Source organism: Heloderma suspectum, chromosome 4 (assembly GCF_057233095.1).
Source record: "Heloderma suspectum isolate Gila_16-S chromosome 4, 16-S_ref, whole genome shotgun sequence".
NCBI lineage: Eukaryota > Metazoa > Chordata > Lepidosauria > Squamata > Helodermatidae > Heloderma > Heloderma suspectum.
The window spans coordinates 262,339,243-262,366,271 of NC_139461.1; the positions used below are offsets into that span (position 1 = coordinate 262,339,243).

General features: G+C 41.0%; 1 protein-coding gene and 1 long non-coding RNA gene across 2 annotated transcripts in view; one reads left to right on the top strand and one right to left on the bottom strand.

Annotated features, from left to right (window-relative positions):
* The window catches only part of SYCP1 (synaptonemal complex protein 1), a 91,281-nt gene continuing 64,252 nt past the window's right edge, over positions 1-27,029 (top strand). The window contains exons 1-16 of the mRNA XM_084853565.1: positions 1-261; positions 2,199-2,321; positions 3,521-3,599; positions 3,989-4,035; positions 5,274-5,438; positions 7,022-7,089; positions 14,627-14,700; positions 15,322-15,380; positions 15,961-16,030; positions 17,128-17,201; positions 18,683-18,791; positions 21,462-21,556; positions 21,715-21,899; positions 22,995-23,062; positions 24,764-24,825; positions 26,458-26,571. Of these exons, the coding sequence (XP_084709691.1) occupies positions 2,208-2,321; positions 3,521-3,599; positions 3,989-4,035; positions 5,274-5,438; positions 7,022-7,089; positions 14,627-14,700; positions 15,322-15,380; positions 15,961-16,030; positions 17,128-17,201; positions 18,683-18,791; positions 21,462-21,556; positions 21,715-21,899; positions 22,995-23,062; positions 24,764-24,825; positions 26,458-26,571 (1,383 nt within the window). The 5' untranslated portion in view covers positions 1-261; positions 2,199-2,207. The remainder of the gene's footprint in view (positions 262-2,198; positions 2,322-3,520; positions 3,600-3,988; positions 4,036-5,273; positions 5,439-7,021; positions 7,090-14,626; positions 14,701-15,321; positions 15,381-15,960; positions 16,031-17,127; positions 17,202-18,682; positions 18,792-21,461; positions 21,557-21,714; positions 21,900-22,994; positions 23,063-24,763; positions 24,826-26,457; positions 26,572-27,029) is intronic.
* The window catches only part of LOC146348602 (uncharacterized), a 76,276-nt gene continuing 70,868 nt past the window's right edge, over positions 21,622-27,029 (bottom strand). The window contains exon 4 of the long non-coding RNA XR_014790676.1: positions 21,622-22,086. This is a non-coding gene — a long non-coding RNA (uncharacterized LOC146348602). The remainder of the gene's footprint in view (positions 22,087-27,029) is intronic.

A 27,029-nucleotide genomic window follows, 5' to 3' on the forward strand; every position in this document is an offset into this window, starting at 1 on the left:
AGAGGCGTGCCGGCCACGGAGTGGAGGTGGAGTGGAGGAAATTCTTGCAATGCTCAGTCTCACCCCAACGCCCCGCCCGGACTGAAAGACACGGCACCGTTGAATTCTGCCGGAGCTCGGGGCAAAATGCGTTAAACGGCCGACCTGCGAGCTCGCGCCTTTGCGCACGGCTCACGGTCGGGCTCTTTCCCGCCTTTTTCGTTGCTCTTTATCCCCTTCTCCCAGCCCATTGGGGCCGTTAGTTCGGGGCTGCTTTTCCAGGTAATAGTAACTCGTTACTCGTTCAGACTCGCTCTCCGTCCCTACCCGGCCTCAGGGCTGTACTCTCCCACCTCTCTCGATCTATGGCAGTCTCGCCTTCCAGCCGACTGGCCCCGCTGTGGCTGAGGGTGACGAGGGTGACATGTTCCATCTTTTGTAAGATGTGCGCGCTCGCTGATTCAGGCTGCAAAACGTGATGCAGTCTGGACTGTGGTCGTTTCACACGACGCTAAAGGCGTCCTGACAGCTTCTCTGGCGCTGTTGGTGTGCGGGTGTGAATGCTGTTAATGTGTGATAGAAAGGGCAAGGATAGTGTTCTTAAGGGAAATATCTCTGATAGCTACTGTGCTTTAAACATTGGAATTCATAATGTGAAATGCAAAAAAAGTGTGGGTGGGGGACAAAATATCTGTCTTGAAGCTTAAGACGAGCTCGAAATTTGTTTCTGCATTTCCAAGTAATGTAAAATGAACATTTGATTAAAATTCATCAACTATGTTCACAACACATCATTTCAGATAAAAGACATTCTTGCTGTGAGAACAACATGCAGGTTATTGTTTTTATACATACGCCATCCATGTACATAGCACTTTAGAAATTAGCAGTGGACAACTACCTGTCCCGAGAGACTTACACTCTAGATCAGGGGTCCCCAGCATGGTGCCCATGGGTACTATGGTGCTGCAGGTGCCTCCAACAGCACCCACAAACCTTTACACTCCCTGCCCCCTTCAAAAAATTAAAATCTTGGAAATGGCAGTTTTCTTTCTCTCCCTTTCTAACCTAGCTCTAGCCTAGCTCTTTTTCTCTCCTTTATTCCTTTGCCTTGCCATTTCACCCTTCCTCCCAGTCTCTAGCTTTGCTTTTTCTCCCCCGGCTCTTGGGTTGCCGGCTCAGGTTGACTCAGCCTTCCATCCTTCCGAGGTTGGTAATATGAGTACCCAGCTTGCTGGGGGAAAGGTAGTCACGACTGGGGAAGGCGATGGCAAACCACCCCGCTACAGTCTGCCATGAAAACGCCAGCGAAAGCGGCGTCCCTCTAGGAGTCAGCAATGACTCGGTGCTTGCACAGGAGGAACCTTTCCTTTTCCTTTCTCCCCTGGTCCCCCTTTAGCTCACTGTTTCTTCCCATCCTAGCCTCCAGCCTTGGTCCTTCCCTATTCTTTGCCTTGCTATTTTCCCCTCCCCCCGGCCTGTAGCCTCTCTCCCCCCATCCCATCCCCACCTCTTTAGCTCATGTTGGAGCTAATGGTCCTATGCCCCTTCTCCTTTAGATGGTAATGCTTGTTCAAAATCTGGTAAGCCCTTGCTGTGTTAGGGGACCTCTTGCTCATTCTGCTGAGTGGGGCCCTAAACTTCTATCCCAAAGTCCTGCCCTGACAGCACTACTGTATTGTCAATGTTATTAAAACATTCACAAAGCATGCATTTTAAATGTCCATTTTATTTATTTGTTTATTTACAACATTTGTATACCACTCCACATCCAGACAGATTCTAGACGTATTACAGTGTAGTACGTTCTGTGCAGTATGTGTAGTATGCTGGATTGTTCCAAATAGCTGTTCATTATGTTCTGTAGCACTACAGTATAGATAAATGGAAACTGTTGATTAATACCGCACAGAATAAAAAGCAACTTCATTCAGAGTACACTGTCACTGTGTTTCCAAACCTATGAAGTACTTTTTTCCCTGTTCTTTTCTGTTTAATTTATGCAATCCATATTCTCTTAATCTCACTTCCCATCTGCAGTATGGTGATAATAATGCTGTTTCCTACTTTATAGTATTGTAAGGATTACTGAGATAAAATAATAATTGGTCTGCAGAACCTGGAAAGGTGGGATAGAAAACAATAACACAACTTAAATAGGTTTAATCAGTTGTATAGCATTGGCAGTGTTTGAGATTTTGATTTGTGTGTCTTCTTAGACTGAGGAAATGGAACAGGAGAAATCTTTTAAATTTAAATTGTTCGTACCACCAAGGCTGAGTAATACCCAGATATCTGCAGTCAAACCACAGACAAACACACGAGATGGAGGATTTTTTCAGGTAAATAAAAGCAATGTTGTTGTTTTTTTTACGGTATAGGTAGAAAAGGTTTCATTTAGAGACACTGACCAAACATTGAAAAAAAAAAAGATTAAAAAGAATTGCTTGCTCAAAATCCGACATCATAAAACATTGTGAAATTAAAAAATATCTTCCATTTGGAAATTAAAGGTACGTATTCAACAAACAATGCTTGGACAGATAGGCAAATAGTCTGATCTGGTATAAGGCAACTTCCTATGTTCTTATGATCTTACATACCTGTGTATGCACTGATCCCAGTGTGTCACTGCTTCTCAATTCATTTCAGTGGAAGAGGAGTCTCCTTGTGTGTATCCACTTGTATATACTGTGCTCCCTGCAAAGAATATGGAAAAGTTGTGGGTATGAGAGTTCTGGGTGTTCACTAGAATTCCTATGCTTACTTTAAATTGCTGTGGTGCAGTGATGGGCTATGAGGTGTATATGTTCAATGAATCATCTCTTTTTCTTTTCTAAAGAGTAGCCCACCATGCTCCTTTTTAAGCTGTTTTTGAAATCAGTAATTTCAAAAGCTATTTGCAATATAACATTGTGATAAAAGAATCCATTGTTTGGAAATAAAGTTCTTGTTGCATGAATACAGATTGTTATGTCCTGGAGTGGAGAAGGACAACTAGCTTGGGAAATTAGGCCCCTCTTCTGGGACTGGGAGGTAGTCTTGTGAACAGAAATTCACTGGTACGTACAAAATCGCCATTTCTAATTTCTGTGCATGTTGATTACAATAACTGCATGGCTGAAAAACATTACACAGAAAATTACTTTCAGTGTAGGTGATTGCAGTATAAATAAATGAGACTATAATTACCTGATATCCTTCAGGTGGATCCAGCTTAAATTAGTTGCACAAACTTCCCGAAGAAATCAGTGGGATAATTTAAGTTACAACTAACTTTTTGACACTGATTTCAATGGGACCTAAATGAAACTAACTTAGGCTGGTTCCAACCGTATGGATATATTTTCTAGGACAATACTGCTACTTGTCTCATGAATGAAGGCCTAATTTTAACTAGCACCTTAATCCTGAACTCATAACATGGTCATAAGTCCAACTGATTTCAGCATGATGGATTTCTAAGTAATATGTTTGGGAGTGCTATATGTGTGTGTCCACATATTACAGTTTTCATTTTTATAACATTTGATTTTTCCAGAATTTTAACAACAGTACTGAAGATGATTATAACTTGCCTTTTGGGATGAAAAGTATGTCAAAACATATAGAAGTCACAGGTATGAATAAAACATACACATGCAAAAAAGGGGATTAAAAAGGTAATCACTGATTCATCACTTAGGATTTCTGCAGTATTTAAAGTAGAATTGCTTGTTTTCAAATTGTACTATGTTATCTATGAAGATGATTGATTTTCTGTTGTACTTTTGATAAATCAGAATCCAATATATCTATTCTACATTTCACTTGTAGTCTGTGAGATTTTGGCGAACATGTGCATACTAGTAAGAATAACACATGCCACAAGCTTAATAATGCTGTTACTGAGTTGTCTTTTTACTGTAACTTTTGTAATTTCTTACTAATTTTCAGAACTATTGTGTTAGTTTCTCATCATATACATTTATATTAAAATACTCAAACCTAAAATGTTATACTTTTCCAGACCCTGTTTTGCAGAAAGTAAAACTTGTGCCTGAGATAGATCAGGAGGTCAGTTAAGTATACATTATTTATAACCTATACAAGTAATCTATTACTAGAATTATAAGAATGTGTTTGTATTGCACTAGTTTCAGCTTTAATTTTTCACTTCTACCTCTTGCATTTCTGGGAAAGTGTTTCTCAGCCTTATTTCCCCAGTCCTACAAGCAGGTTTTGGGAGCAGTTCGTTAATTGTCCTAAATGCATAAGGAATACTGGATCATAGCACATAAGGACAAAAAGAACTGAAATAAGGATCTATGTTTTAAACATGTCATCTGGTGTAGGGTGTTGCTGTGTGTGGACAAGCAGGATAATCATTGCAGATTAGCAGGCAGATTCACAAAATTTTATGGGGGATCCAGACAATGGTATCTTCCACTTGTTAACCCCCTCCCCTCCATGTTAGACTGCTTGCTCATGTGGCTTGATAGCTCCTGCGTGGCTCCTCCTGCCAGTGAGAAAAGCTAAACAACCCAGCTAAATAACATTCCATCCCTGGGTTGTTTAGCATGATGTCCAAACCTAGCTTTTTAGCTTGACATCCAGGTTCCAACTCTGGGTCATTTGGGGAGAGACAAGCCAGAGTTCTGGGTTCAGATGTCACACTAAACAACCCAGGAATGGAGCATCCCTGGGTTGTTTAGCTGCATCCATTTGGCGGGAGGAGACAAGTGAGAGTTATCAAGCCATGTGAATTAGCACACTGGCTCATTTTTTAAAAACCTGCATTACTGTTGCATGTGAACTAGACCTAAATTATTTCCTGGTGTAGGCATGTAAAGCTTGGTGGGTTTCCTAAAATCAACTTTCTATAAAGTTGCAAAATAATATGACTCTCAATACCTCACAGTTTTCTATAGGTCATTATTAATAGTAGGAATAAAATAATCAACTAAAAAAATTGCTATCTCTGAAATTGTTCTGTTAGCCAATATATTGTGCTCAATAATCTCATTAGCTACATTATTGGAATAAAAGACTTGTTACTGATAGTTTACTACATATTCTTTGTATATTCCATATTCTCCCCTTTATACACACAAGGAAAGTTTTAATGGCTAACGTGGCTGCTAAAATTTAAATAAAAATGTACTTCATTCAGACCTTTTAATTAAACAACAATTGATATTAACAGCACAATCCTATGCATATTTACTTGAAAGCAAGTCCCACTGTGTTCACTGGCTCTTATTCCCAGGAAAGCGTGTATAGTATTTCAGCCTAAATGAAACTTGTCTTTGTAGAACATGGAGACAATGAATGAGCTTTATTCAACGCTTTACAAAGAAGCTGAAAAGATAAAAAGATGGAAAGTCACCGTAGAATATGAACTAAAGGAAAAGGAAAGAAAATTGCAAGAAAACAGAAAGATTATAGAAGCGCTGCGTAAAGCCATTCAAGAGTTACAGGCAAATGTTTTCAGCTTTTATTTTTTTTACAATATAAAAGTCATGTTTTATTCCAGTTTATTGTGCAAACGTGTTTATAGTGTGATGGCAAATTTATTATTTTACAGTCAATTAACAGCAGAATAAACAAATAGTTGCAGGAGAGAGAAAATAAGTGGTCATATTGAAAGTGGGTGCATCTTCTTCTCCCTGTCAAATCAGTAAGCTGCAGGAAGGGTGTTGCATTCTTCCTGCAGATCATTGATTTGCTAGGAGGAAGAGTGAGGAGGGGTCCATGCCTTCAGTAGCCTTTTGCGCACATGTTACTGCAGGTGATCAACATGCTGACAGCAGTTTCCATACTTCAGTATTAAATAGAACACATAAAACTAAAACATGCAGTTTACAGAATTCATGCAAGTCTGTTGTTCACTTCTCCAAAATCTTTGATGTGGAAAGGAAAGGAAAGGTTCCTCCTGTGCAAGCACCGGGTCATTACTGACCCCTAGAGGGAAACGCTTACGCTGACGTTTTCATGGCAGATTATAGTGGGGTGGTTTGCCATTGCCTTCCCCAGTCGTGACTGCCTTTCCCCCAGCAAGCTGGGTACTCATTTTACCAACCTCGGAAGGATGGAGGGCTGAGTTGACCTGAGCCGGCTACCTGAGACCCAGCTTCCGCTGGGATCGAACTCAGGTCGTGGAGAGAGTTTCAGTTGCAATTCTGCCACCTACCACTCTGCGCGCTATATAAATATTGTAAATAAATAAATAAATAAATAATGTCTTACGTCTCGTTCATATGGGAGCCAGTGTGGTATAATGGTTAGAGTGTTGGATTGGGACTCAGTAGATTCTGTTTCTACTCCCCATGTGGCCCTGAAGCTCACAGGGTGACTTTGGGCCAGTTACTGACTCTCACCCTAATCTACCTTATAGAGTTGTTATGAGGATAAAATGGAGAGGAGGATGACCATATATACCACCTTGGGCTCCTTTAAGGAAAAATGGTGGGATATAAATGTAATAATAAATAAAAAGAAAATAAATAAAAATATGCACTATGGTATCTTGTAGGAATGTTGAGAATTCCAGCTTCTATTTTTAAAAAAGTTTGTTTCTAGCTTTCACGGTTGCAGATATAAGTTTGAAAATATAATAGATTTTATAATCCAGCAGCCAAGTCTAATAAATTCATGTGTTGAGAAATTGACATGTTTTACATGTAAAGAGCCTCGTGTGGCGCAGAGTGGTAGGCGGCAGTATTGCAACCGAAACTCTCCCCATGACCTGAGTTCGATCCCAGTGGAAGCTGGGTCTCAGGTAGCCGGCGCAGGTCGACTCAGCCCTCCATCCTTCCGAGGTCGGTAAAATGAGTACCCAGCTTGCTGGGGGAAAGGTAGTCACGACTGGGGAAGGCAATGGCAAACCACCCCGCTATAGTCTGCTATGAAAACGCCAGCGTAAGCAGGTGTCCCTCTAGGAGTCAGTAATGACCCGGTGCTTGCACAGGAGGAACCTTTCCTTTCCTTTTTACATGTAAGTATAACAGTTCATTCAGACAAAAACATGCTTTTTGAACATTTGTTTTTTTTATAAATTTAGTTTGAAAATGAAAAGCTGAGTTTAAAACTAGAAGATGAAATACACGAAAATAAAGATCTTCTAAAGGAGTAAGTAATGTTGGTAGAATAATATAAGTTATAGTTTATGCTTTTGTTGTTCAGTGCTATACCTTGAGGCAATTACGTAATCTGTTTTTGTCTCATCGCATGCTCACAAAAGTTCTGCAAGATAGGTTACTATATTTTTTGCAGATGGGAAATTAGTGATTGCAAAGCTAATCTGCTCTAGGACTGAAATGCATTTTTTGAGGATGCAACTTTATCCTTGGAACTACACTGTCTCATAATGTCACAAAAATTAAAATTAATATGTTATTTTTTATGCTTCAGTGATTCTGGCATCAGGAAATTTAGGAGTTTAAAAGGTGTTTTTGTCTATAAGCATGGTGGTTCTTCCAGACAAGACTTTTATCATGTATTTTCCCTGCCTCTTTCACAGAATTTTACAGGGGGTTGTCTTCAGCTTGTATCCCTCTCATATTTTCCCACTGCTTCTTCTACCATTTCTTTCCTCAAAAATCCATGAAGAAGGAAAAGGTGGAATAGTTACACAATGTGTTTTGATTGGTAGTGCTAGGAAACTTCTGTTTAGAAGCACTCCAGGTGGTTATATATCACTCAGATGCAACAGTAAGGATGTGTGGCTGAACTGGTAGACTGTAGTCTTACAGAACAGTTCTATCTCCAGGGATAGTAGGATCACCCCTTATGCAAGTGGAACATAATACTATGCCAGTGGGGGAAAAATTATTCCATCTTAGCAATGTCTTGATAAGCTCTTGACTTGAATATTATATTGCACTGTACATGGGGCTGTCTGTGAAGATAATTCAGAAACTTTTGTTGGGCCAAAATGTAGCATTGAGACTAGTGATGGGTATTAGCACCCAGGAGTATTTTACACCAATACCCAGGTAATCTCCTCCCTCTCTGCCCTCACAGCTTCAGTGGAGAATAAGATCCTCACTAACACCTCAGCCAACCATAGCACACCACCATGGGTATATCTGTCTATCCAGAGAACTCTGATCTCATACGTCTCATGAACTGTGAAATGGGGATACGTCAGTCTGTCCTTATATTGATACGACACACATAGGAACTTGGTGACAGGTTCACTGTTGAAAGTACACTGCACAAATAGTTAAAATCCAAAGCTCACAACAAAGTGGGCAGGAGTATAGCTAACACATATCTTTCCAGAAGCCTTACATATACTCCACCTCAGGACTGCAATACAAACATGCACCAGGTCTGGGATGGGCAATATTCAATGGATCAGACAGTTATTTGAGTGGGCCCATTGGTCCCTGCACCAATCCTTCTGATTTGCAATATTACTGCATTACCTCAGATTTTTGTGTCTCTTCTCAACTCTTTTCTCTGGGAGACTAAGGTCAGGGATTGAACTTCTGATCTTTTACTTAATGAGCCCATGCTACTCCACAGGAGTTCAGCCTAATATCAGCCCCTACTGCATTGGGCTATATGGCCATGCTCTTTGGATGCCATGCTGAGAAGCTAGTGAAGGATTGCTGGGAGCTAGGGAAGTTGCTAGGGATGGAGAGTGTGTCATGGGCTGGCCCGCTGGAAGATTACAGAGGCCCTTTGATAGATGTCTTCTATTTCTTTTGCTTTATCTTTAGGGAGTTGCTCTGTGGAGTATAAAGTTTGGTTTCTAGATCTGTTAGCCCCTCTAGTTTTGTACCTGAAATCATAATTGATACCAGTCATGGGCAAACTTACCCTGGATTAATTCGTTATTTCTTCGGAAAATACATAATTCACCATGATAGCTTGGACAAGAGTTCTCCTTTAATATGAACGCTCTTTTTGCAGATGCACAGTATCAAAGTGCATCTTGGGAACTGTAGTTTGGAAATGCATAGTGCATCATGACCTAATGTGTCAGCACATTATGTATCTCTTTCCTGATAGTTTTCCTATGCTTTTTCTATGTAATGTTTAATCACCATCTGGCACTGCTCATGGAGGAGAGTCAGGAAATGGAGAAAAGGGGTGTGTATATACCTACCTGGCTATTTCTTTGAATGTGATTGGTTGTGGTTAAACTGACATCATCACATTTTTTCTTAAGCAAGAAATCCAACCAACTCACTACATGCACAGAAATGCCATTGTTTAGATGCAGGCTGCACATGTTCTAAAGTTCGTGATCAATTCCAAACTTTATAGTGAATTCATAAAACACCAATCCAGGCTCAGTACAAAGATGAGCATTACGAACAGATGAGTTTGCTACCAAAGCATTTTGAAGTTCAAGCTTTGCATTGTAAAGGTCACCTTATTATCTCTCCATGGCAAGATCTGAACTCCTCTCTTGTGTTTCTCACTGCAGTACTCTTTCCTACTGAGCTACAAAGCAGTTCATGGGATACTCTGCCATGAGCTTGCTGTTGTAAATTCTATTCTTCATTGTGTATATGTCTTCCCCATTCCTCACTCTTGCAAAATGCTGGTTTCCCTCACAGAGACAGCAATACAGATGGCTTGTACACGGTGTTGTAGAAATTGTATGTAGGCAATGCTCCATAGCAGTATATGAACCCTTCTCCTTGTTCACCAATGGGTTCTCCATGCAGGCATCCTCTCTGTATCACCATAGGAGGTTGTGTAGGAGGAGGTGCTGTAGTCTCTTTGTAGCTGGTTGTCCATTTTGTGTGTACTGGATTGACTAATGTCACTGGGCAGTTTCCAATGGTGGCCACTCATGAGTAGCCAGCCCTGCTCAATCTGTTGCTCAAGCAGCACCCACTGCTTGCACAACTGAGATGTAGCACTTTCGGAGGCAAACCAAAACAAGCAGAAACGCTCATTTCTGGAACAGAGCAGGTTGGTGGAACTTGCATAAGGGACCTGCCCTGTTCCAGAAACAAGTGTTTTCGTATGTTTCGGGGCTTGCCCCCAGAAGTGCTAAATCTCCACTGTGCAAGAAGTGGGCGCTGCTTGCGCTATGGAATCGGTAAGGCTGGCTGCTCACAGAACAGAAACAGCGGTGGGCTGTGCTCATGGATAGGCAGCATTGGATACTACGCAGTGGCTTGTTTGGCTATTGCCATGTGCTGATTGGTGTTTTTTGTGCATGGCTAATATGGGGGTGTCATCAGTGTGCAGGTTGTGATAGGTGGGTAGCAGCAGCTTGCAGGATTCCTGTGGATGTATCTGCCAGTACTTTCTTGGCTTCTACAGCTATTGTTGTGCTCTGTTGTTGCTGGACCATAGGATCATGACTACATGCTGTAAGCAGTGAGCATTGGCATGAGTTGAGAGCCACCTGCACTCTTCACTTGATTCCTACTTCTTCAGCCTCAGGTCCTTCAGAAACCTGGAGAAGACATCGGGAAGCAACCATTTTGATCACCAGTGATGGTGTGCTAACTCACTATAATAAGAATAGCTACCAAAGAGCTAGTGGGTATAGCCCCCAGAGTTGGGTTGTGGTGAGAATTTGAAGCAGGTGCTCACATTTGACTATGTGAGCACCTCTGCTTGAATAGTTGTAAGCAGAATCAAGTGGGGCACAGCCCACCTCATGTAGGCCCCCCCTTCTGATTCTGTTTGCACTTGTAGCCCTCCACTGATTGTTATCGCATCCCCCACTCCCAAGTGAAAAAGCTCATGTTGTGCCATTTACAGCCAATGAGAGGTCTGTCATTTCCCACAGGGGTTCAAGCCCATGATACCTGGCAACAAAAGATACTGCCAGAGGGACTTTCTTGAAGTGTATTTGTTGGAGCTCATTGCTGTTGTCTGCTTTTGTTGTTCAGTCGTTCAGTCGTGTCCGACTCTTCGTGACCCCATGGACCATAGCACGCCAGGCCTTCCTGTCCTGCGCTCTCTCCCGGAGCGTGCTCAAGTTCATATTCATTGCATCCGTGATGCTATCTAGCCATCTCATCCTCTGCCGTCCCCTTCTCCTTTTGCCTTCAGTCTTTCCCAGCATCAGGGTCTTTTCCAGGGAGTTTTCTCTTCGCATTAGGTGGCCAAAATATTGGAGCTTCACCTTCAGTATCTGTCCTTCCAATGAGCACTCAGGGTTGATTTCCTTTAGGATGGACTGATTTGACCTCCTTGCAGTCCAGGGGACTTGTAAGAGTCTTCTCCAGCACCACAGTTCGAAAGCATCCATTCTTCGGCGCTCAGCCTTCCTTATAGTCCAGCTCTCACAGCCATACATTACTACTGGGAAAACCATAGCTTTGATTAGACGGACCTTTTTCGGCAAGGTGATGTCTCTGCTTCTTACTGTGCTGTCTAGGTTGGCCATAGCTTTCCTCCCAAGGAGCAAGCGTCTTTTAATTTCATGGCTACAGTGACCGTCTGCGGTGATCTTGGAGCCCAAGAAAGTAAAATCTGTCACTGCTTCCATTTCTCCCCATTCTATATGCCAGGAAGTGATGGGGCCAGATGCCATGATCTTCGTTTTTTTAATGTTGAGTTTCAAGCCAGCTTTTGCACTCTCCTCTTTCACCCTCAACAAGAGGCTCTTGAGATCCTCTTCGCTTTCTGCCATTAGGGTGGTATCGTCTGCATATCGGAGGTTGTTGATAATTCTCCCAGCAATCTTAATTCCGACCTCTGATTCATCCAACCTGGCATTTCTCATGATGTACTCTGCATATAAGTTAAATAAGCAGGGTGACAATATGCAGCCTTGTCGTACTCCTTTCCCAATTTTGAACCAATCGGTTGTTCCATGTCTGGTTCTGACTGTTGCTTCTTGACCCTCGTACAGGTTTCTCAGGAGACAGGTAAGGTGGTCTGGTACTCCCATCACTTTAAGAATTTGCCACAGTTTGTTGTGATCCACACAATCAAAGGCTTTAGCGTAGTCAATGAAGCAGAAATAGACGTTTTTCTGGAATTCTCTTGCTTTCTCCATGATGCAGCGAATGTTGGCGATTTGATCTCTAGTTCCTCTGCCTCTTCTAAACCCAGCTTGTACTTCCGGTAGTTCTCGGTTCGCATACTGCTGAAGCCTAGCTTGTAGGATTTTGAGCATCACCTTGCTGGCATGTGAAATGAGCGCAATGGTGCGGTAGTTTGAACACTCTTTGGCGTTGCCCTTCTTTGGAATTGGAATGTAAACTGACCTTTTCCAGTCTTGTGGCCACTGTTGGGTGTTCCAGATTTGTTGGCATATTGAATGCAGCACTTTAACAGCATCATCTTTTAGGATTTTAAATAGCTCGGCTGGAATACTGTCATCTCCGCTAGCTTTATTGTTACTAATGCTTCCTAAGGCCCACTTGACTTCACTCTCTAGGATGTCCGGCTCAAGTTCAGTGACCGCACTATCATGGCTATCAGGGACATTCAGATCTTTCCTGTATAGTTCTTCTGTGTATTCTTGCCACCTCTTCTTAATCTCATCTGCTTCTGTTAGGTCCCTGCCTTCTTTGTCCTTTATCATGCCCATCTTTGCACAAAACATTCCCTTGAGATCTCCAATTTTCTTGAAGAGATCTCTAGTCTTTCCCATTCTGTTGTTTTCCTCGATTTCTTTGCATTGTTCACTTAAGAAGGCCTTCTTGTCTCTCCTTGCTATTCTCTGGAACTCTGCATTCAGTTGGGTATATCTTCCCCTTTCTCCCTTGCTTTTCGCTTCCCTTCTTTCGTGAGCTACTTGTAAAGCCTCATCAGACAGCCACTTTGCTTTCTTGCATTTCTTTTTCTTTGGGATGGATTTCGTTGCTGCCTCCTGAACAATGTTACGGACCTCCGTCCATAGTTCCTCAGGCACTCTGTCTATCAGGTCTAATCCCTGAAATCTATTCCTCACATCCACTGTATATTCATCAGGGATATGATTTAGGTCATACCTGAACGGTTTAGTGGTTTTCCCTACGTTCTTCAATTTAAGCCGAAATTTTGCAAGAAGCAGCTCATGATCTCAGCCACAGTCAGCTCCAGGTCTTGTTTTTACTGACTGTATGGAGCTTCTCCATCTTTGGCTGCAAAGGACATAATCAATCTGATTTCGATATTGACCATCTGGTGACGTCCATGTGTAGAGTCGCCTCTTGTGCTGTTGGAAAAGAGTGTTTGCTATGATCAGCGTGTTCTCTTGGCAAAACTCTATTAGCTTTTGTCCTGCTTCATTTTGTACACCAAGGCAATGCCTGCCTGTTATCCCGGTGATTTCTTGACTTCCTACTTTAGCATTCCAATCCCCTATGATGAAGAGGACATCTTTTTTTGGTGTTAGTTCTAGAAGGTGTTGTAGGTCTTCATAGAACCGATCAACCTCAGCTTCTTCGGCCTCAGTGGTTGGGGCATAGACTTGAATTACTGTGATGTTGAATGGTTTGCCTTGGATTCGTACTGAGATCATTCTATCGTTTTTGAGATTGTACCCCAGTACTGCTTTTCCCACCCTTTGGTGACTATGAGTGCTACTCCATTTCTTCTCAGGGATTCTTGCCCACAATAGTAGATATGATGGTCACCTGAATTAAATTCGCCCATGCCTGTCCATTTTAGTTCGTTGATTCCCAAGATGTCGATGTTCAATCTTGCCATCTCATGTTTGACCACCTCCAGCTTGCCTTGATTCATTGATCTGACATTCCAGGTTCCTAAACAATATTGTTCTTTACAGCATCGGATTTTCTTTTCACCGCCAGACACATCCACAGCTGAGTGTCCTTTCGGGTTTGGCCCAGCCGCTTCACTCTTTCTGGCGCTACTTGGAAATACCCTCTGCTCTTCCCCAGTAGCATATTGGACACCCTCCGACCTGAGGGGCTCATCTTCCGGCATCATCTCTTTTAGCCTTGTGATACGTTCCATGGGGTTTTCTTGGCAAGAATACTGGAGTGGGTTGCCATTTCCTTCTCCAGTGGACCACATTTTGTCAGAACTCTCTGCCATGACCTGTCCGTCTTGGGTGGCCCTGCACGGCATAGCTTATGGCTTCACTGAGTTACGCAAGCCCCTTCGCCACAACAAGGCAGTGATCCATGAAGGGGTAGTTGTCTGCTACCCTGTTCCATTTCCCCAAGGTGAGGCATTTTTCTCCCCCGGAATTTATTTATTCTACAAGTCTTCAGGAAGTAGACCATCTTAATTGGTATTGATCAGTGGCTGAAGTAGGAGATAAAGGAAATGGGGTGATTTTGAGAGACGTGGAATGGTTTAAAAGCAGAACAGTTAAGACAGACTCAGTTATGTCCACCTGAAAAGAAGAGGGATGATATCTCACCCCACTTTGAGCACTGGTGTTGATGCTATCTCATTCTGCTCATGTACTTTCTGTACTGTTGGTGCTGAAGGGGTAGAGACGTGACCTTACACAGTAGGCCACAGATGAGGAAAAAGTGACCCTCCAGATGTTATTGGATTGCAACACCCATCAGCCCTAGCCAGCATAGTCAATGGTGAGGATGATGAGAGTTGCAGTCCAATAACATCTGGAGGGCTACACATTTCCCATCCCTGCTGTAGGCCTTTAGCAGATGTCAGCTGGAGTAACTGCTTTTACAGGATTTAAATTTTTTATGTCTTTGCTCTGCAAAGTACTAGCAATATAATGGTGATATAACTGTTTCCCCCCCGCCCCCAGAAACAATACTACAAGACATTTGTGCAACTTACTGAAAGAAAAGTGTATGCAATCGATGGAGAAGTCCAACAAATGTAAATATCTCTTAAACAGTGTTGTTGTTGTTGTTGTTGTTGTTGTTATAAATAATAATTTTATTTCTATACCAATGCTGTCTGGCCAGTTCACACAAATTACAAAACATAATATAAGACTTTGAACATAAAAATTTTTAAAACAATTTGAACAGCTCAAACAGTTAGTGTTTTTAGTGTTCATATTTTAAAATAATTTAAAATATTACTATTATAATTATTTGCACGTGGGGAATAGAATGCAGAGGGGATTCTCATAGAATGTTTTAAAAATTCTCCTCCCATGTTAGCCTCACGTTCAGTGGCTGTGGCTGTGCTACTCAAGGCAAGAAGGTGTTGATTTTTAAACTATAAAACTAATGTCATTTTGCTCCCTTCAAAATATGTAGAGAGCATTATTTTGTTGAGACGGTTTGTAGAGAAAGTCCATCCATATGATGAGTATGTAAAAAGGCATCCTGGGTTGTGACAACCTGGTTCTAAAACATCTCTGAAGACTCACCAAAGTCTGTGCACTTATAGCTAAATAATATGTCATTGCTATTTTTTGGTACTTTATCTCTGGATTAGTTACAGCTTAAAATAAATTCTTAATTTGCCATGTTGTTAATTTTGTTTTAGATGAACATGAACGAGAAGAAACCAGACAAATGTATGTGGATCTTAACAATAACATTGAGGTAATGAACTGAAGACAAAAGATTTCAGAATAACATAATTGAAAATCTTTATTAGAATACACCCTGGAGTTCTCAGTGATGGTAAAATAATTCTGGGGTGCACTATACATCCTCCGACCCTCTCTCAGTTCTCTCTTATCCCAGTGTCTGCTTCTTGTCTCTTACAGCCCCATCATCGCTTGAAATTAAATATAGAAATACACATTTTAAAATAAAAAATGCGGAAGAGAGAGGGAATGAGCAGTGGAGGCAGCTGTGGGGTGGGGAAGTTAGCAGGGACTGGATTTGGCCCTTCACTGACAGTTGACATACTGAATGAAATTCTACAGCACTCACCACTTTTTTTTTTTAATATTTATATAAAATTGCTGAGAGAAATTTCCCATAACTTTGGAATTAGGTATTATCAATATGTTGATAGTGCCTGACTCTTTTTAATATCTTAAGAAAAATATGCATATCAAGAGGCTGGTTTAAGTGTAAGTATTAATGTTAATTCTAAATTTTTAAATAAATTCTGCATATATACTCATTGGAATTTTAGAAACTTTGTTGTTACCATTTTTTTAACTTCTTTTAGAGAATGATACAGGCCTTTGAGGAACTTCGTGTACAAGCAGAGAACTCCAGATTAGAAATGTATTTTAAATGTAAGCGTCTTATTTAAAGTTTATGGCATATATGTACAGTGAACAGCCACTCTGACCCATTGTTATACAATAGAAAAAGCTTCTCTAAGGATGTTCAACAAGAATTGAAAACTCATGGATGATGATTTTACCTGTTATTGTTGTTATACAACTGCCACGTTTGTAAGCTGGAAAAATGAGAGGGAAGGCGCTATGCGCAAAAAATACCAGGAACGGAAAGGTCCCAAAGCGCCACTGAGTATGGTCTATAATAATTGTTTATTCATTGTGCAAATCTCATTGTGCAGAGCATTTTAGAGATCTGCCCAATGCATAAACAATTATTATAAAACATACTCAGTGGCGCTTTGGGATCTTGTCCTTCCTCATATTTGTAAGCCATCTTGAACAGTTGAAAGGGAGAGGTAAAATGTTTTAAATAAATAACAAATATTATTTTGGGGTTAGGAATTCTAATTATTATTCCCTGTTTTGGCTGCTATGTCCTCTTTATTATAAGCACATACAGTGGAATCCGGGTGTTTTTGACTACAACACCCAGCATTCCTGACCATTGGCTATGCTGACTAGGGCTGATGGGAACTGAAGTCCAAAAACAACTGGAGGGCACCAAGTTGGGGAAAGTTGTGCTAGTGTATGGATTAACAAATTTTTCTTTTCTGTAATGAATGTCCATGCATATGTTTTGAGAAAAAAAATTCTGTAAAAATAAAGTCTATGCTTTGGACTTGAAACACGTTTTTGAGCTAATTTCTCAATTTTAGAAGGCCTTACACTCCATTTTAGTAAAAGCATAGCACATAAATCCACTGTGTGCACACCACTTCCCTTAGACCCGCATTGATTGTAACATGTGTATCTATGGAAGGTACGTGTCGTGTGAATGAGAACACGCAGCAAAAATGGCAGGTCATATTTATACCTGCAAGTCATTCAGATGTAAAGGATATACACAAATATGTGAATCACCTCCCCCTTGTAAGTGAAGGTGTTTATAGGGATAAAGAGTATTTTTTATTATCATAATAAAAATAATGATTTTTTATTATCATTACTACTTTAATTACTAAAAATAACCATTATTTTTATTTTGTAAGTAAAAGAAGAAGCAGAAAAAATAGCACACCTTGAAAAAGAACACAAAAGAGAGATGAGTGTAATGGAAAAGCAGGTTTGTTTTATTGTTACTAACATTTATAAAATTGAATTACTAATAAATAATGCATAGTCAAATGCATTTAGATAATACATTTAAAATTGGTATTTTAAATTTATTTTGCTAACTGAAGCAGTGAACTAACAAGTTGTAGAAGCATTTTGCTGCTGTAAAAATAATTGGGTGAATCTTTTTGCTGGAAGGCGGTCATGACTTGTCATAATAAGATCACAGTGATGAGATAAGATATTGATGTGCTTGACAGTCTGTGGGGAAAGGTGGAAGTAAATAACCGAAGTCATCATTCTATGTTTGTACACTTCCATCTTGTTGGAAATGCCCTGTAACCAGAAATATAGGCTATCTTTGGACATGACTCTAAAACGTGGGTGGGGAACTGGTGACCCTCCAGATGTTGTTGGACTACAGCTCCCATAATCCCTGGCTGGGGCTGATGAGAATTAGAGTCCAGCAACATCTGGATGGACTCCAATAAACCATAGTTTAGTCCTATATGGATGAACCACTTACTTATGTTCTCCCCCATTGTTCTCCATCTCTGGTATGGTCATGAAGAGATCAGAAGTGTTTGCTTTTGCTTTCAACTAGTTGCTGTTATGTCCAAACTAGGACAAACTGTGGTTAGTTTTAACTGTGGTTTGTCCAAACAAGCTAACTTCAAACCATGGTTTATGATCCTCATTTATTCAGATAAACTGAAACTAACGCTAGTTCCAGTTTAGATGACACAACCATCTGCAGTTAGTTGGAAATGGAAACAGATGCACTTCACAGCTTCACCTTAGGATGAGAGGGAGGGGTAGCAGGCTCATGTACATAACTCTAAGTTGTGATGTAGTGTTATGTTCAAAACAAGTTTAGCATAAACCATAGTTGAGTGTTATGAGAATGAGCTGTGGCAAGCCTCAGGCTTGTGCACTTCCCTTCCCCCTCCCCTCTTCTGGCACAGCTTCAGAAGCTTTCTCTTCTGTTTTAGATTAACCACAGCCTGTTTTGTCATCTGAACCCAAGCAAACTGTGGATAATCTTAAAGTTAGTTGAAATGAGCCAACTTCAAACTATAGTTTATGAAGTTTACTTGTTTCACCTAACCATAGTTAAAATTAACCATAGTTTAGGGTTTGGACAACACGTTAAACTGTGATTAAACTATATGGAAGCAGAAGCTTCCAATTTCCTCACACTGTGCTGGAGGAGAAGATGGGAGGGGGGAACACATGAGCCCAGAGGCTTGTTCATATAGTGTTAAACCACTGGTTAGCATTACATCTGAAATCAAGTCATTGTTTCTAGATTATAAAATTATTTTGTGGAATGATCTTTCCCATAATTCCTATGACTGATGTGTGACTGATATATTTATGAAGGCAAGTATGAAACCTTATGCATAACACAAAATGTGAAACTGAAATGGCATGAGTGGCATTTTCTAGACATGGTTATTTATATACATCCATTGTTCTTCATTTTATTAGGTATCAGCATTGATAACGCAAAATAGTGAACAAGATAATAAAATGGAACACATAAACATTCAGTTTCAGGGATCAAGAGAGCTAATTGCTGAGTTAGAAGAAATAAGAAGTAAGCATTTTTATAACTCTACTCCAGATAGCATTATTAGCACAGAAAATCAACTAGTACTGAATCAACTAGAGGTTGTCCTGAGAACTAGCATCACTGATCTCAGAGCTAAACTAGATGTTCTGAACCAGTGCTTTGGCAGAGTAATGGACTGGATGAGGGTCAATAAACTGAGACTCAGTTCAGACAAGATGGTGATATTTGTTGTGGATGGTCTGTCTGTCCAGTTAAATGGAATTCAACCTGTTCTCGATGGGGTTGTGCTCCTCCTAAAGAAGAAAATTCATAGTTTGAGATTGGGGATGAGGGTCTTAGATCCATCATTGTCACTAGAGGCACAGGTGGCCATGGTGGCCCGGAGGACCATTTATCAGCTTAGGTTGATATACCAACTACGACCCTACCTGAACAGAGATAGCCTTGTGACAGTGGGCGGTGTTGAATAACATTGTCATGACAACAAATTGGTGGGAGGGTGGGGGCAGGTCACTGACTGTGCTTCCAGTGACTGTTTCTGCCCCTCTCCCATTCCACTATGGATACTTGAACTGTAACATGGTTAACCATCCCAAATGCTTCTCCAATTTCCCCCTGAACACAGCAATGCTTATTTCTGAGGAAACACATTGGCTGTAAGGCTGTACTTGTTTTTTAAAGGGCACAGGGACATCTTCTTTTTCTCCACAAACCTTGTGCTTTACTGCTACAATCCTCAAACTATTTAGAGGCCAGTGTCAGTTCTAACTGCAACAGGAAGAGAATCTACATTAAAAGATGGAGTTTTGCTGAACTGACTTGTAGATCGTATTGTGAAGTGGAACTCAGGCTGTGGCTTCATAAATACTTCTGACCCATTCCTTTCCTGGGAGTAAGTGTCATTGAAATCTGTGTGGCTTGCTTTTGAGTAGGCATGCATACGAGTGCATTGTACGTCTACTTAGAGTAGCAGTCTTAAGGTCTCCCATCCACTTCAATGCATTTACTTGGAACCTGAGGGACTGGGCTGGATGTGCCTGATCTCAGAAGCTAAGCAGGGTCAGCCCTGGTTATTACTTGGATGGGAGACTGCCTGGGAATCAGGCTTCCTGCATTGAGCAGGGGGTTGGACTCGATGGTCTTGTAGGCCCTTTCCAAGTCTATGAGTCTCCCCCTCCCATTTATGTCAGTGACTTCTTCTCCCTTTTGCTCACCATTTTGATGGGCTTTTTTCCTCCCAGGGGGGAGCGGGGAGTCTCCTTTCTCAGCCACATAGGATAAAGGCTTGACAGTTAGGATTTCAGTGGGTATTAAAAGTGCCTTTTCTCCTCCCCTGAATAAATTCATCAAGCAGAGCTTGGAATGGTAATTTTTAAAGGTTTCTCTTTTGTGTGTGGAGCTGTTTTAGATAAGGCAGTAATGCTGAGATGGGTTTCCATAGTACTCCCTCCCACCTACAGCAAACCACCAAAATCACTGCCACAAGGCCTTCTGAGTGGCAACCATCTAAGACAGCATGGAAGAAGGTGGGGCAGACATCTGCACAGGGTTGGCATGTACATGTATACAGACATTGCATTGCCTGTGAAAACATCCCTTCGATTGGGAAGCAAGCCAACCACTATCTTTTTCTACCCCACCTTACAGGGTCGTTGGGAAACCAGAATAAGGGGAAGAGCAATGATGACATGGGGGAGGGGAGAAAGCCAGCCACTATCTCTTCTCCTAGCCCACCTTATAGGATCATTGGGAAGCTAGAATAAGGGGGAAGAGCAAAAACAGTGCCGGGGGGGCGGGGTAGGGGAAGAAAGCCAATAGATGGGAAAGCAGAATAAGGGGGAAGAGCAGCAACAGCACAGGGTGGTGGGAAGCAAGTCAGGACTAATGAAGGTGTCCCTGTGAAGGGGTCGTCTAGGGGGAAGTGGGTTGCTAGGTATGGCTTGGTGCACTGACTGTATACAAGTCCGGATAAACCACCGAGAAGACTCTCTCTCCCTCGCCACAAAGAGGAAGGAGGGGGTCAGGGGGTCAGTTCCCATAGCCCACTATCCTGGTCACTAGAAGGTCTACTGACTTCCCTCCTGCTGTGGAGGAATGGAGGGATGGGCGGAGCCATCAATCATGTTGCAGGATCAGTGGAGGGGAGGGGGCAAGGGGCCAGCAGCCACCTTCTGTCCTGATTTTTCCATGCAGCTCTGTCCAACCATGAAAAGGTATAGAGCGGATGGAAGCACTATGAGAGATGCCTGTATACAGGGCCAATCTAATCCCAGAAAGGATCCAGAATCTAAAGGACTGGTTTGTAGTGGGATAAAATGCCAGGTGTGAAGAGAGCCAGGGTCTAGTTTAGCGTTCAGTTGGGGAGTGGGTGTATGTACATCTGTCTTTTGCACAATGAAGGTAGGTGGCAGCCAGGCACACCCTATAGGCACCCCCCCTGCCCACACACACACACACACGACTACAGCTTTGTGCTGCATTTCTGTGCAATATATGGCTTAGGCTGAGATCAGCGAGGACATCCTTGTCTACAATGTGGTCATGCTTGGCAAGCCAGAGTGCAAATGATGCATTGAGATGACTTATAACACTTTTGGAAGAATAAAATATCTTGTACAGATTATGAAATATCTTTTATGCATATGCCTTTAAGAAATATCTGAAAAAGTTTTATCTTTGACACTTAAAATTTAGAACAACAAGATGAAAGTCTAAAAAAAGCAGAAAGCAAACAAAAGGGCTTCTTAACAGAACTGGAAGAAATGAAAAGTTCTTTGCAAATGGCAGAGGTATGACCTTGCAATATTTTATGTGAAATAAAATGGAATACAAATAAAACAATAAAGAATGACGTACACATTCTTATGAGTAGTTTAATATGAATCTTATTCAGCTTGTCACAGCATACAAGTTGAATACATCTAATATTACTCTTTATTTTGCTTAGAATACTTGTAAGTGTTTAGAAACTGAGTTGCAAACTGCATTGAAAACATTAATTCAAGTCACTGAACTAAAGGAAGCAACAGTAGAAGAACTTAAAGAAACTAGAGTTCTGCATGCATCAGTTACTGATGAACTCCAAAGTAAAGTTTCTAATTTGACTAACCTGCTAGAGAAAGAGGAAAAAAGGTAAAAATGGTTTTGTATAGAAATATAGAAATAGCGATGTGGGTGCTGCCAGAAAAGGCTTTTATGATGCAATTGCTATGCCTTATTCACGGATTTTTACACGGCGTCTTCCTGACGTCATCTTCCACTTGTAACCCACCCATGTTTTCTCACTGCTTCTTTCGTCTTTTCTCTTACCACAGAAAATCTGTTAATGAGAAAAAGAGAGGATAGCTGCACAATGCCTTCTAATTAGTAGCACTATGAGTGCTGTTTGGAAGCACCTATGAGTAAAGGTGACAAGAGAGTTTGATAAAATGAGTAGAGCACTGAGAATCTGACTCAGTCACAAGCTCTGCTGTTGTGACCTTGGAAAGCAGCTGCAGCGGTTCTTTCCACAGCAGCCATGAGGGGGAGTGGGAAGGGACCCAATGTCAGATTCCCTCTCCTGAGGTTGTAGGAGTGTCTCTGTGCTCGGGAGAAGGAATCTGAAATACCCTATGATCCCTGGGACACTGTCCATAGAATTGGTCTCCCCATTTATTTATTGTCTTTAAAACTATTTTTAACAAAGTAGTTGGTAATGTTTAATATTGTTGAATAAGTTTTTTACAATAATTAACAGAAAAGGGCTAAATCAGAAACCAACAAACTTTTCTTTTAGAAACAGGATGTGATAGATAAGTGACCTTCCAAGCCCTTTTGTGCACTGCTCAAGAGGTCTGTCCTCTTGAGTAGTGCACAAAAGTGTTTTGTTCAAAGAATCTGATGTACAATAACACTCTTTAATTAATTCTAATCCATTTTGTCCTATAAAATTATTTACAAGACCTTTAATTTTTCTGTTCATTCATTGACCAAGAAAAAAGAAAGGTGGGGCAAAGCCAGGAGGATAGAATAGAGAAATTAGAGCTATCACTCACCTACCCACTAAGTTATAGCACAACTTAATGCCCATGTTTCTGTACATATTCCTACAATTTAGTGGGCATTTCACATAGTAAATATATGTCTTATCAGGTGGACCAATATATCTCCCCTCAAGCTCATAGATACTTGACTTGCTGATTTAGCCAATTTTATATTTATTCTTAAGATTTTCAATTTATTTAATAGACAGAAGGAACTGAGGGATGAGTCAGATATATTGGTTTTGGAGCTCCAAAAGAAATCAACTGAACTTGGTAAGTTTTGCAGAAAGAAATGGAGAAACTGTTTTTACAAATTAATTACAACTTCCATTGCAATGTTCTATTGCTCCAATATCCATGTAAGTCTTCTATATTTATTTATCAAATTGAGTATGGAGATTGAGTAGTGTAACGGTTATTACTGTGTTTCCTTTGAATCAGAAGGTTGCAACCACTCGTCTAGAGACCAGTGCTAGTTCTTGAATTGCTTTCTGTGAGTCCTCTTCAACAGAGCAAGTCAGACTTATTCCCCCTAGGTAGAAAGCTCAATTATTCCCTTCTTCCAATAGGAAACAGTACTTTCTTTCCAGGGAAATCAGGTAAGCCTACCTTTCACTCCTAGGAGTGGCTTTGTGTTAGGGTCAAACTAGACATAATGCTAGTTAACCCATCAGTGGCAATCACATTAGTTTTTTAAAAGTAGCAGCTGTGGTGGAGCTGATTTTTGTCAAAACCACAGTGCATAGGGAAGCAAGGTTTAACCCTTTCTTCCCTTTTCATGGTCCAAATGAAAATCACACTCCACCCCCTCCCGCATGCCTGCTATTAGCCCAGGGCGGGAAGCCTCCATTGATGCCAATGAGATCTTCCTTTCTAGGGCTAGTAGGTATGTGTTTGTGGATTTTTCTTGGGACTGGAGGAGGAAAGGCTTAAATCTACCTTCCATGTTGTGGGTCTGTTGGAAATTGGCCCTCCTACACTTGTTATTATTTTTTGCAACAGATTTGTTTGGCAAGGGTCATGTCTAGTTGGGCCCTTAATAGCAGGCAGATCCACCCATACCCATTTAAGAATGAATCAGGAGTAATCAGATTATCTCCAGAATAGGCCCTGGTTTGCAGTGATGATATCACTACTGTGTGCCATGGCCTAGAGACACAGGGGTCTGATACAGATGTATTTCATATTGAACAGGACCTGAATATTTCCAATTGGAATGGATGGGGGTGACCTAAAAATGAATATTTACCCGCTGCCTTAACTGCATTGAAACCATGGCTTCTGATAATGACCTCTCCCTCTCCCCACACCTTAGTTGTCATGTATACGCACTGCCACAGACTCCATTTGTATATCAGAGCTTTCGCTTATGTGTCAGAACGACTAGACTGGAGTGATTTTTTTTTAATCTCCAACTGTATAATGCAAACAGTGGAGGCCGGTGGCTCCAATTTCGGAGGGTTGGCGATTCCATTCTGGGTTTTAGGTAGAACCAGCCATAACTCTAAAGGTGTTATCCAAGGTACTGAACCCATTTTGGGGATAGGGTTCAGCACCTTGGAAGGCATCTTCAGAGCTCTGGCTGGTTCTAACTAAAACCCAGAATGGAATCATTGCCCCTCTGAAACTAGAGCCCCCAGTCTCCACTGAATGCAGATTAGTTCACAAATGTGATTTACAGCCATTAGTTCATATCATGGCAAATGCCTCTTCATATATCCATATCTAGCCTGGCTTCCTAGTGCTTATAACTTCATTTCTGGTGTACATGTAAGATATTTTACAGAGACACTTTAAATATTTGTTGCAATTGTCTAATGTAGAGTTACATACATGTTTACTGCTGACCCTGAATTTTTAATATTAAAGAAAAAAAATCAATATTTGAGTAGACTTCAACAATTTACTAAGCTGAAGACAAAAAGCAAATAACATCACATTATTTTGTATTATTTACATTTGTATTTGTTACAGAAATGATGACCAAACTGAAAAATGATAAAGAAAAACAAGTTGAAGAATTAGCAAGAGTCATGGTAAGGGATCTCTTATTTAGATCATTTTGCCTGTTGAATCTACCATTTATTTTGTTGGACTGTGGATTAATTTTTAATTCTCTACCAGTTTTCGTTTTCTTTATTGTCAAAATCAGAGCCACAGCAAAACAGAAAGTAAAGCATACTTAAACCCATTAAGGTTACAATTGTATACAAACTTACCTGAGAATAAATCTCATTGAATTCAATGGGACTTACTTTTGAGTAAATATACTTAGGATTGCACTGTTACTCTGTTTAACTCTGTTTTGGATGATGATAAAAGTACCTACAGCTTTGTAGACTCAGATCATTCTCCAATTTAACAGTTGCCTATGTCTTAATAATATAATGTGCTGTTTCCAATCAGACACTAGCAGTAATGTAAATTACATTGCACTAGTGTAAGAGACCAGTTAGCTGGGCCCCATCTACACAGAGATGCTTTCTGAGGCAATTCCATTTAAATCCGGATTTTCATGAAATTGAGTTTGCTCCTCTTGGGGCAAACGTAGTTAGTAAAGCAAGGTATACATTAAAAAAACACACCCCACTTTCACAGGGCAAATGGCACCTGAAACCGCATTAGTTTGGGGTTGGGTAGGTGGAGTCCTGCGAATAGAACTGAACATCATCAACTATGTAGATGCAGGGCAGCAAATGGGCAGAGGCTTGCTCCCCGCCCTTCGCTTGTGCGCTCGATAAAGTGCAATGGAGGAGAATGAGTTACTTCTGAGTAGAGATGTTTAGCCAATATCTCCTCTTGTGACCACCCTTTCTCGGCAGGAAGAAGGCTCCCTTGGGGTCAAACAGCTATTAAAACCAGTTCTCTGTACCTTTGCTCTTTCATAAGAGCAGAGGTTTAAAACAACCATCTCCCCCCGCCCCCGCTCCCCCCTGATCCGCTCCTCATTCGTGTGTTCAATAAAGTGCAATGGAGAAGAATGAGTTACTTCTGAGTAGATGTGTTTAGCCAACATCCTGCCTTGTGTGAACCCTTTCTCAGCAGGAAGAAGTCTCCTTTGGGGGCAATCACCTTCTAAACTCATTAAACTTATGTGCACATTTGCTGGTCTGGACATTTCAAAAAGAGCAGGCCAAAGGATTATCCCGACCCCTCTGTCCACTTGTACTCGGTAAAGTGCAATTGCAGGGAATGAGTTACTTCCAAGTAGACATGTTTTGCCCACTTCTCTCCTCGTGTCCACCCTTCCATGACACCACTTTCCCTTTGGCCAATGAGCACTACTCCCCCTAGCTTGCACCAAAGGCAGTTGAGGTCACACAGACTCCCAAACTGTGCTGAAGCTGCTGCAATGGGAAAATCCATCAGAAAACCAACTTGCAACACCCACCACCACACGTTTTACAGAATGAAAAATTGTGCTTGCTATGAAGAGGGGTGTGTGTCAAGTGCCATTATTGTCTTGGGGGCACAATAGAACCAGAGTAAATGCCCTTTGTCCATCACATTAGTTTATGCTATTGGCATTGCGCTAGTATTTTACAAGTGTCTAATTAGATACTGTCCAGCGTATTCTTCATTTTGTATACCTGGACTAAAATATAATTGATATTTTAAATATACTTTATTACAAGATGCTTTTTCAAATATTTTTCTATATAATTTAGGAAAGTTCTATTCAACTTCAAAAAGATTTGGAGCATCAGTTACAGTGTGCACAATCTGAAAAAATCCTATTAATAAAGGAAAAAGAAACAAGAAACTCAGACTCTACTATTCAGGTTAGATTGTCCAGTTGTCTTCTTATGTAAAGCACTCATAATACAATTAGGTATTCTACAAAATACTAAGGTAAAAATTAATGTATTTTCTTAGAAAATTAGCTTGGGACGGTTGCCTCTGTTTAGTCCCACATGGGGCGCTGACACATTTGCCATACAATTCACAATGCGTAACTGCACAGGGAGTCACCTGAAGAACTGCCGTTATAGTTGATTTCGATCCTGTTTTACACATAACACAGCTGTGCTGAAAATGGCATTCCTGTGTACAGTTTTCTTTCTTTCTTCATAATCTGTAGGATCCCTTACCCCATGTCCAGAATAGGGAAGTGCAATGCTGGGAATTCCATTCCATGTTAGCCCAATAGGATTCCACTGCATTTCTATTTTGGTAAGCAGAGGTGGACTGTAGTGGATTTTTTTCCTGGTTCAGGAAATGTTTTGCACATTTTTTTCAG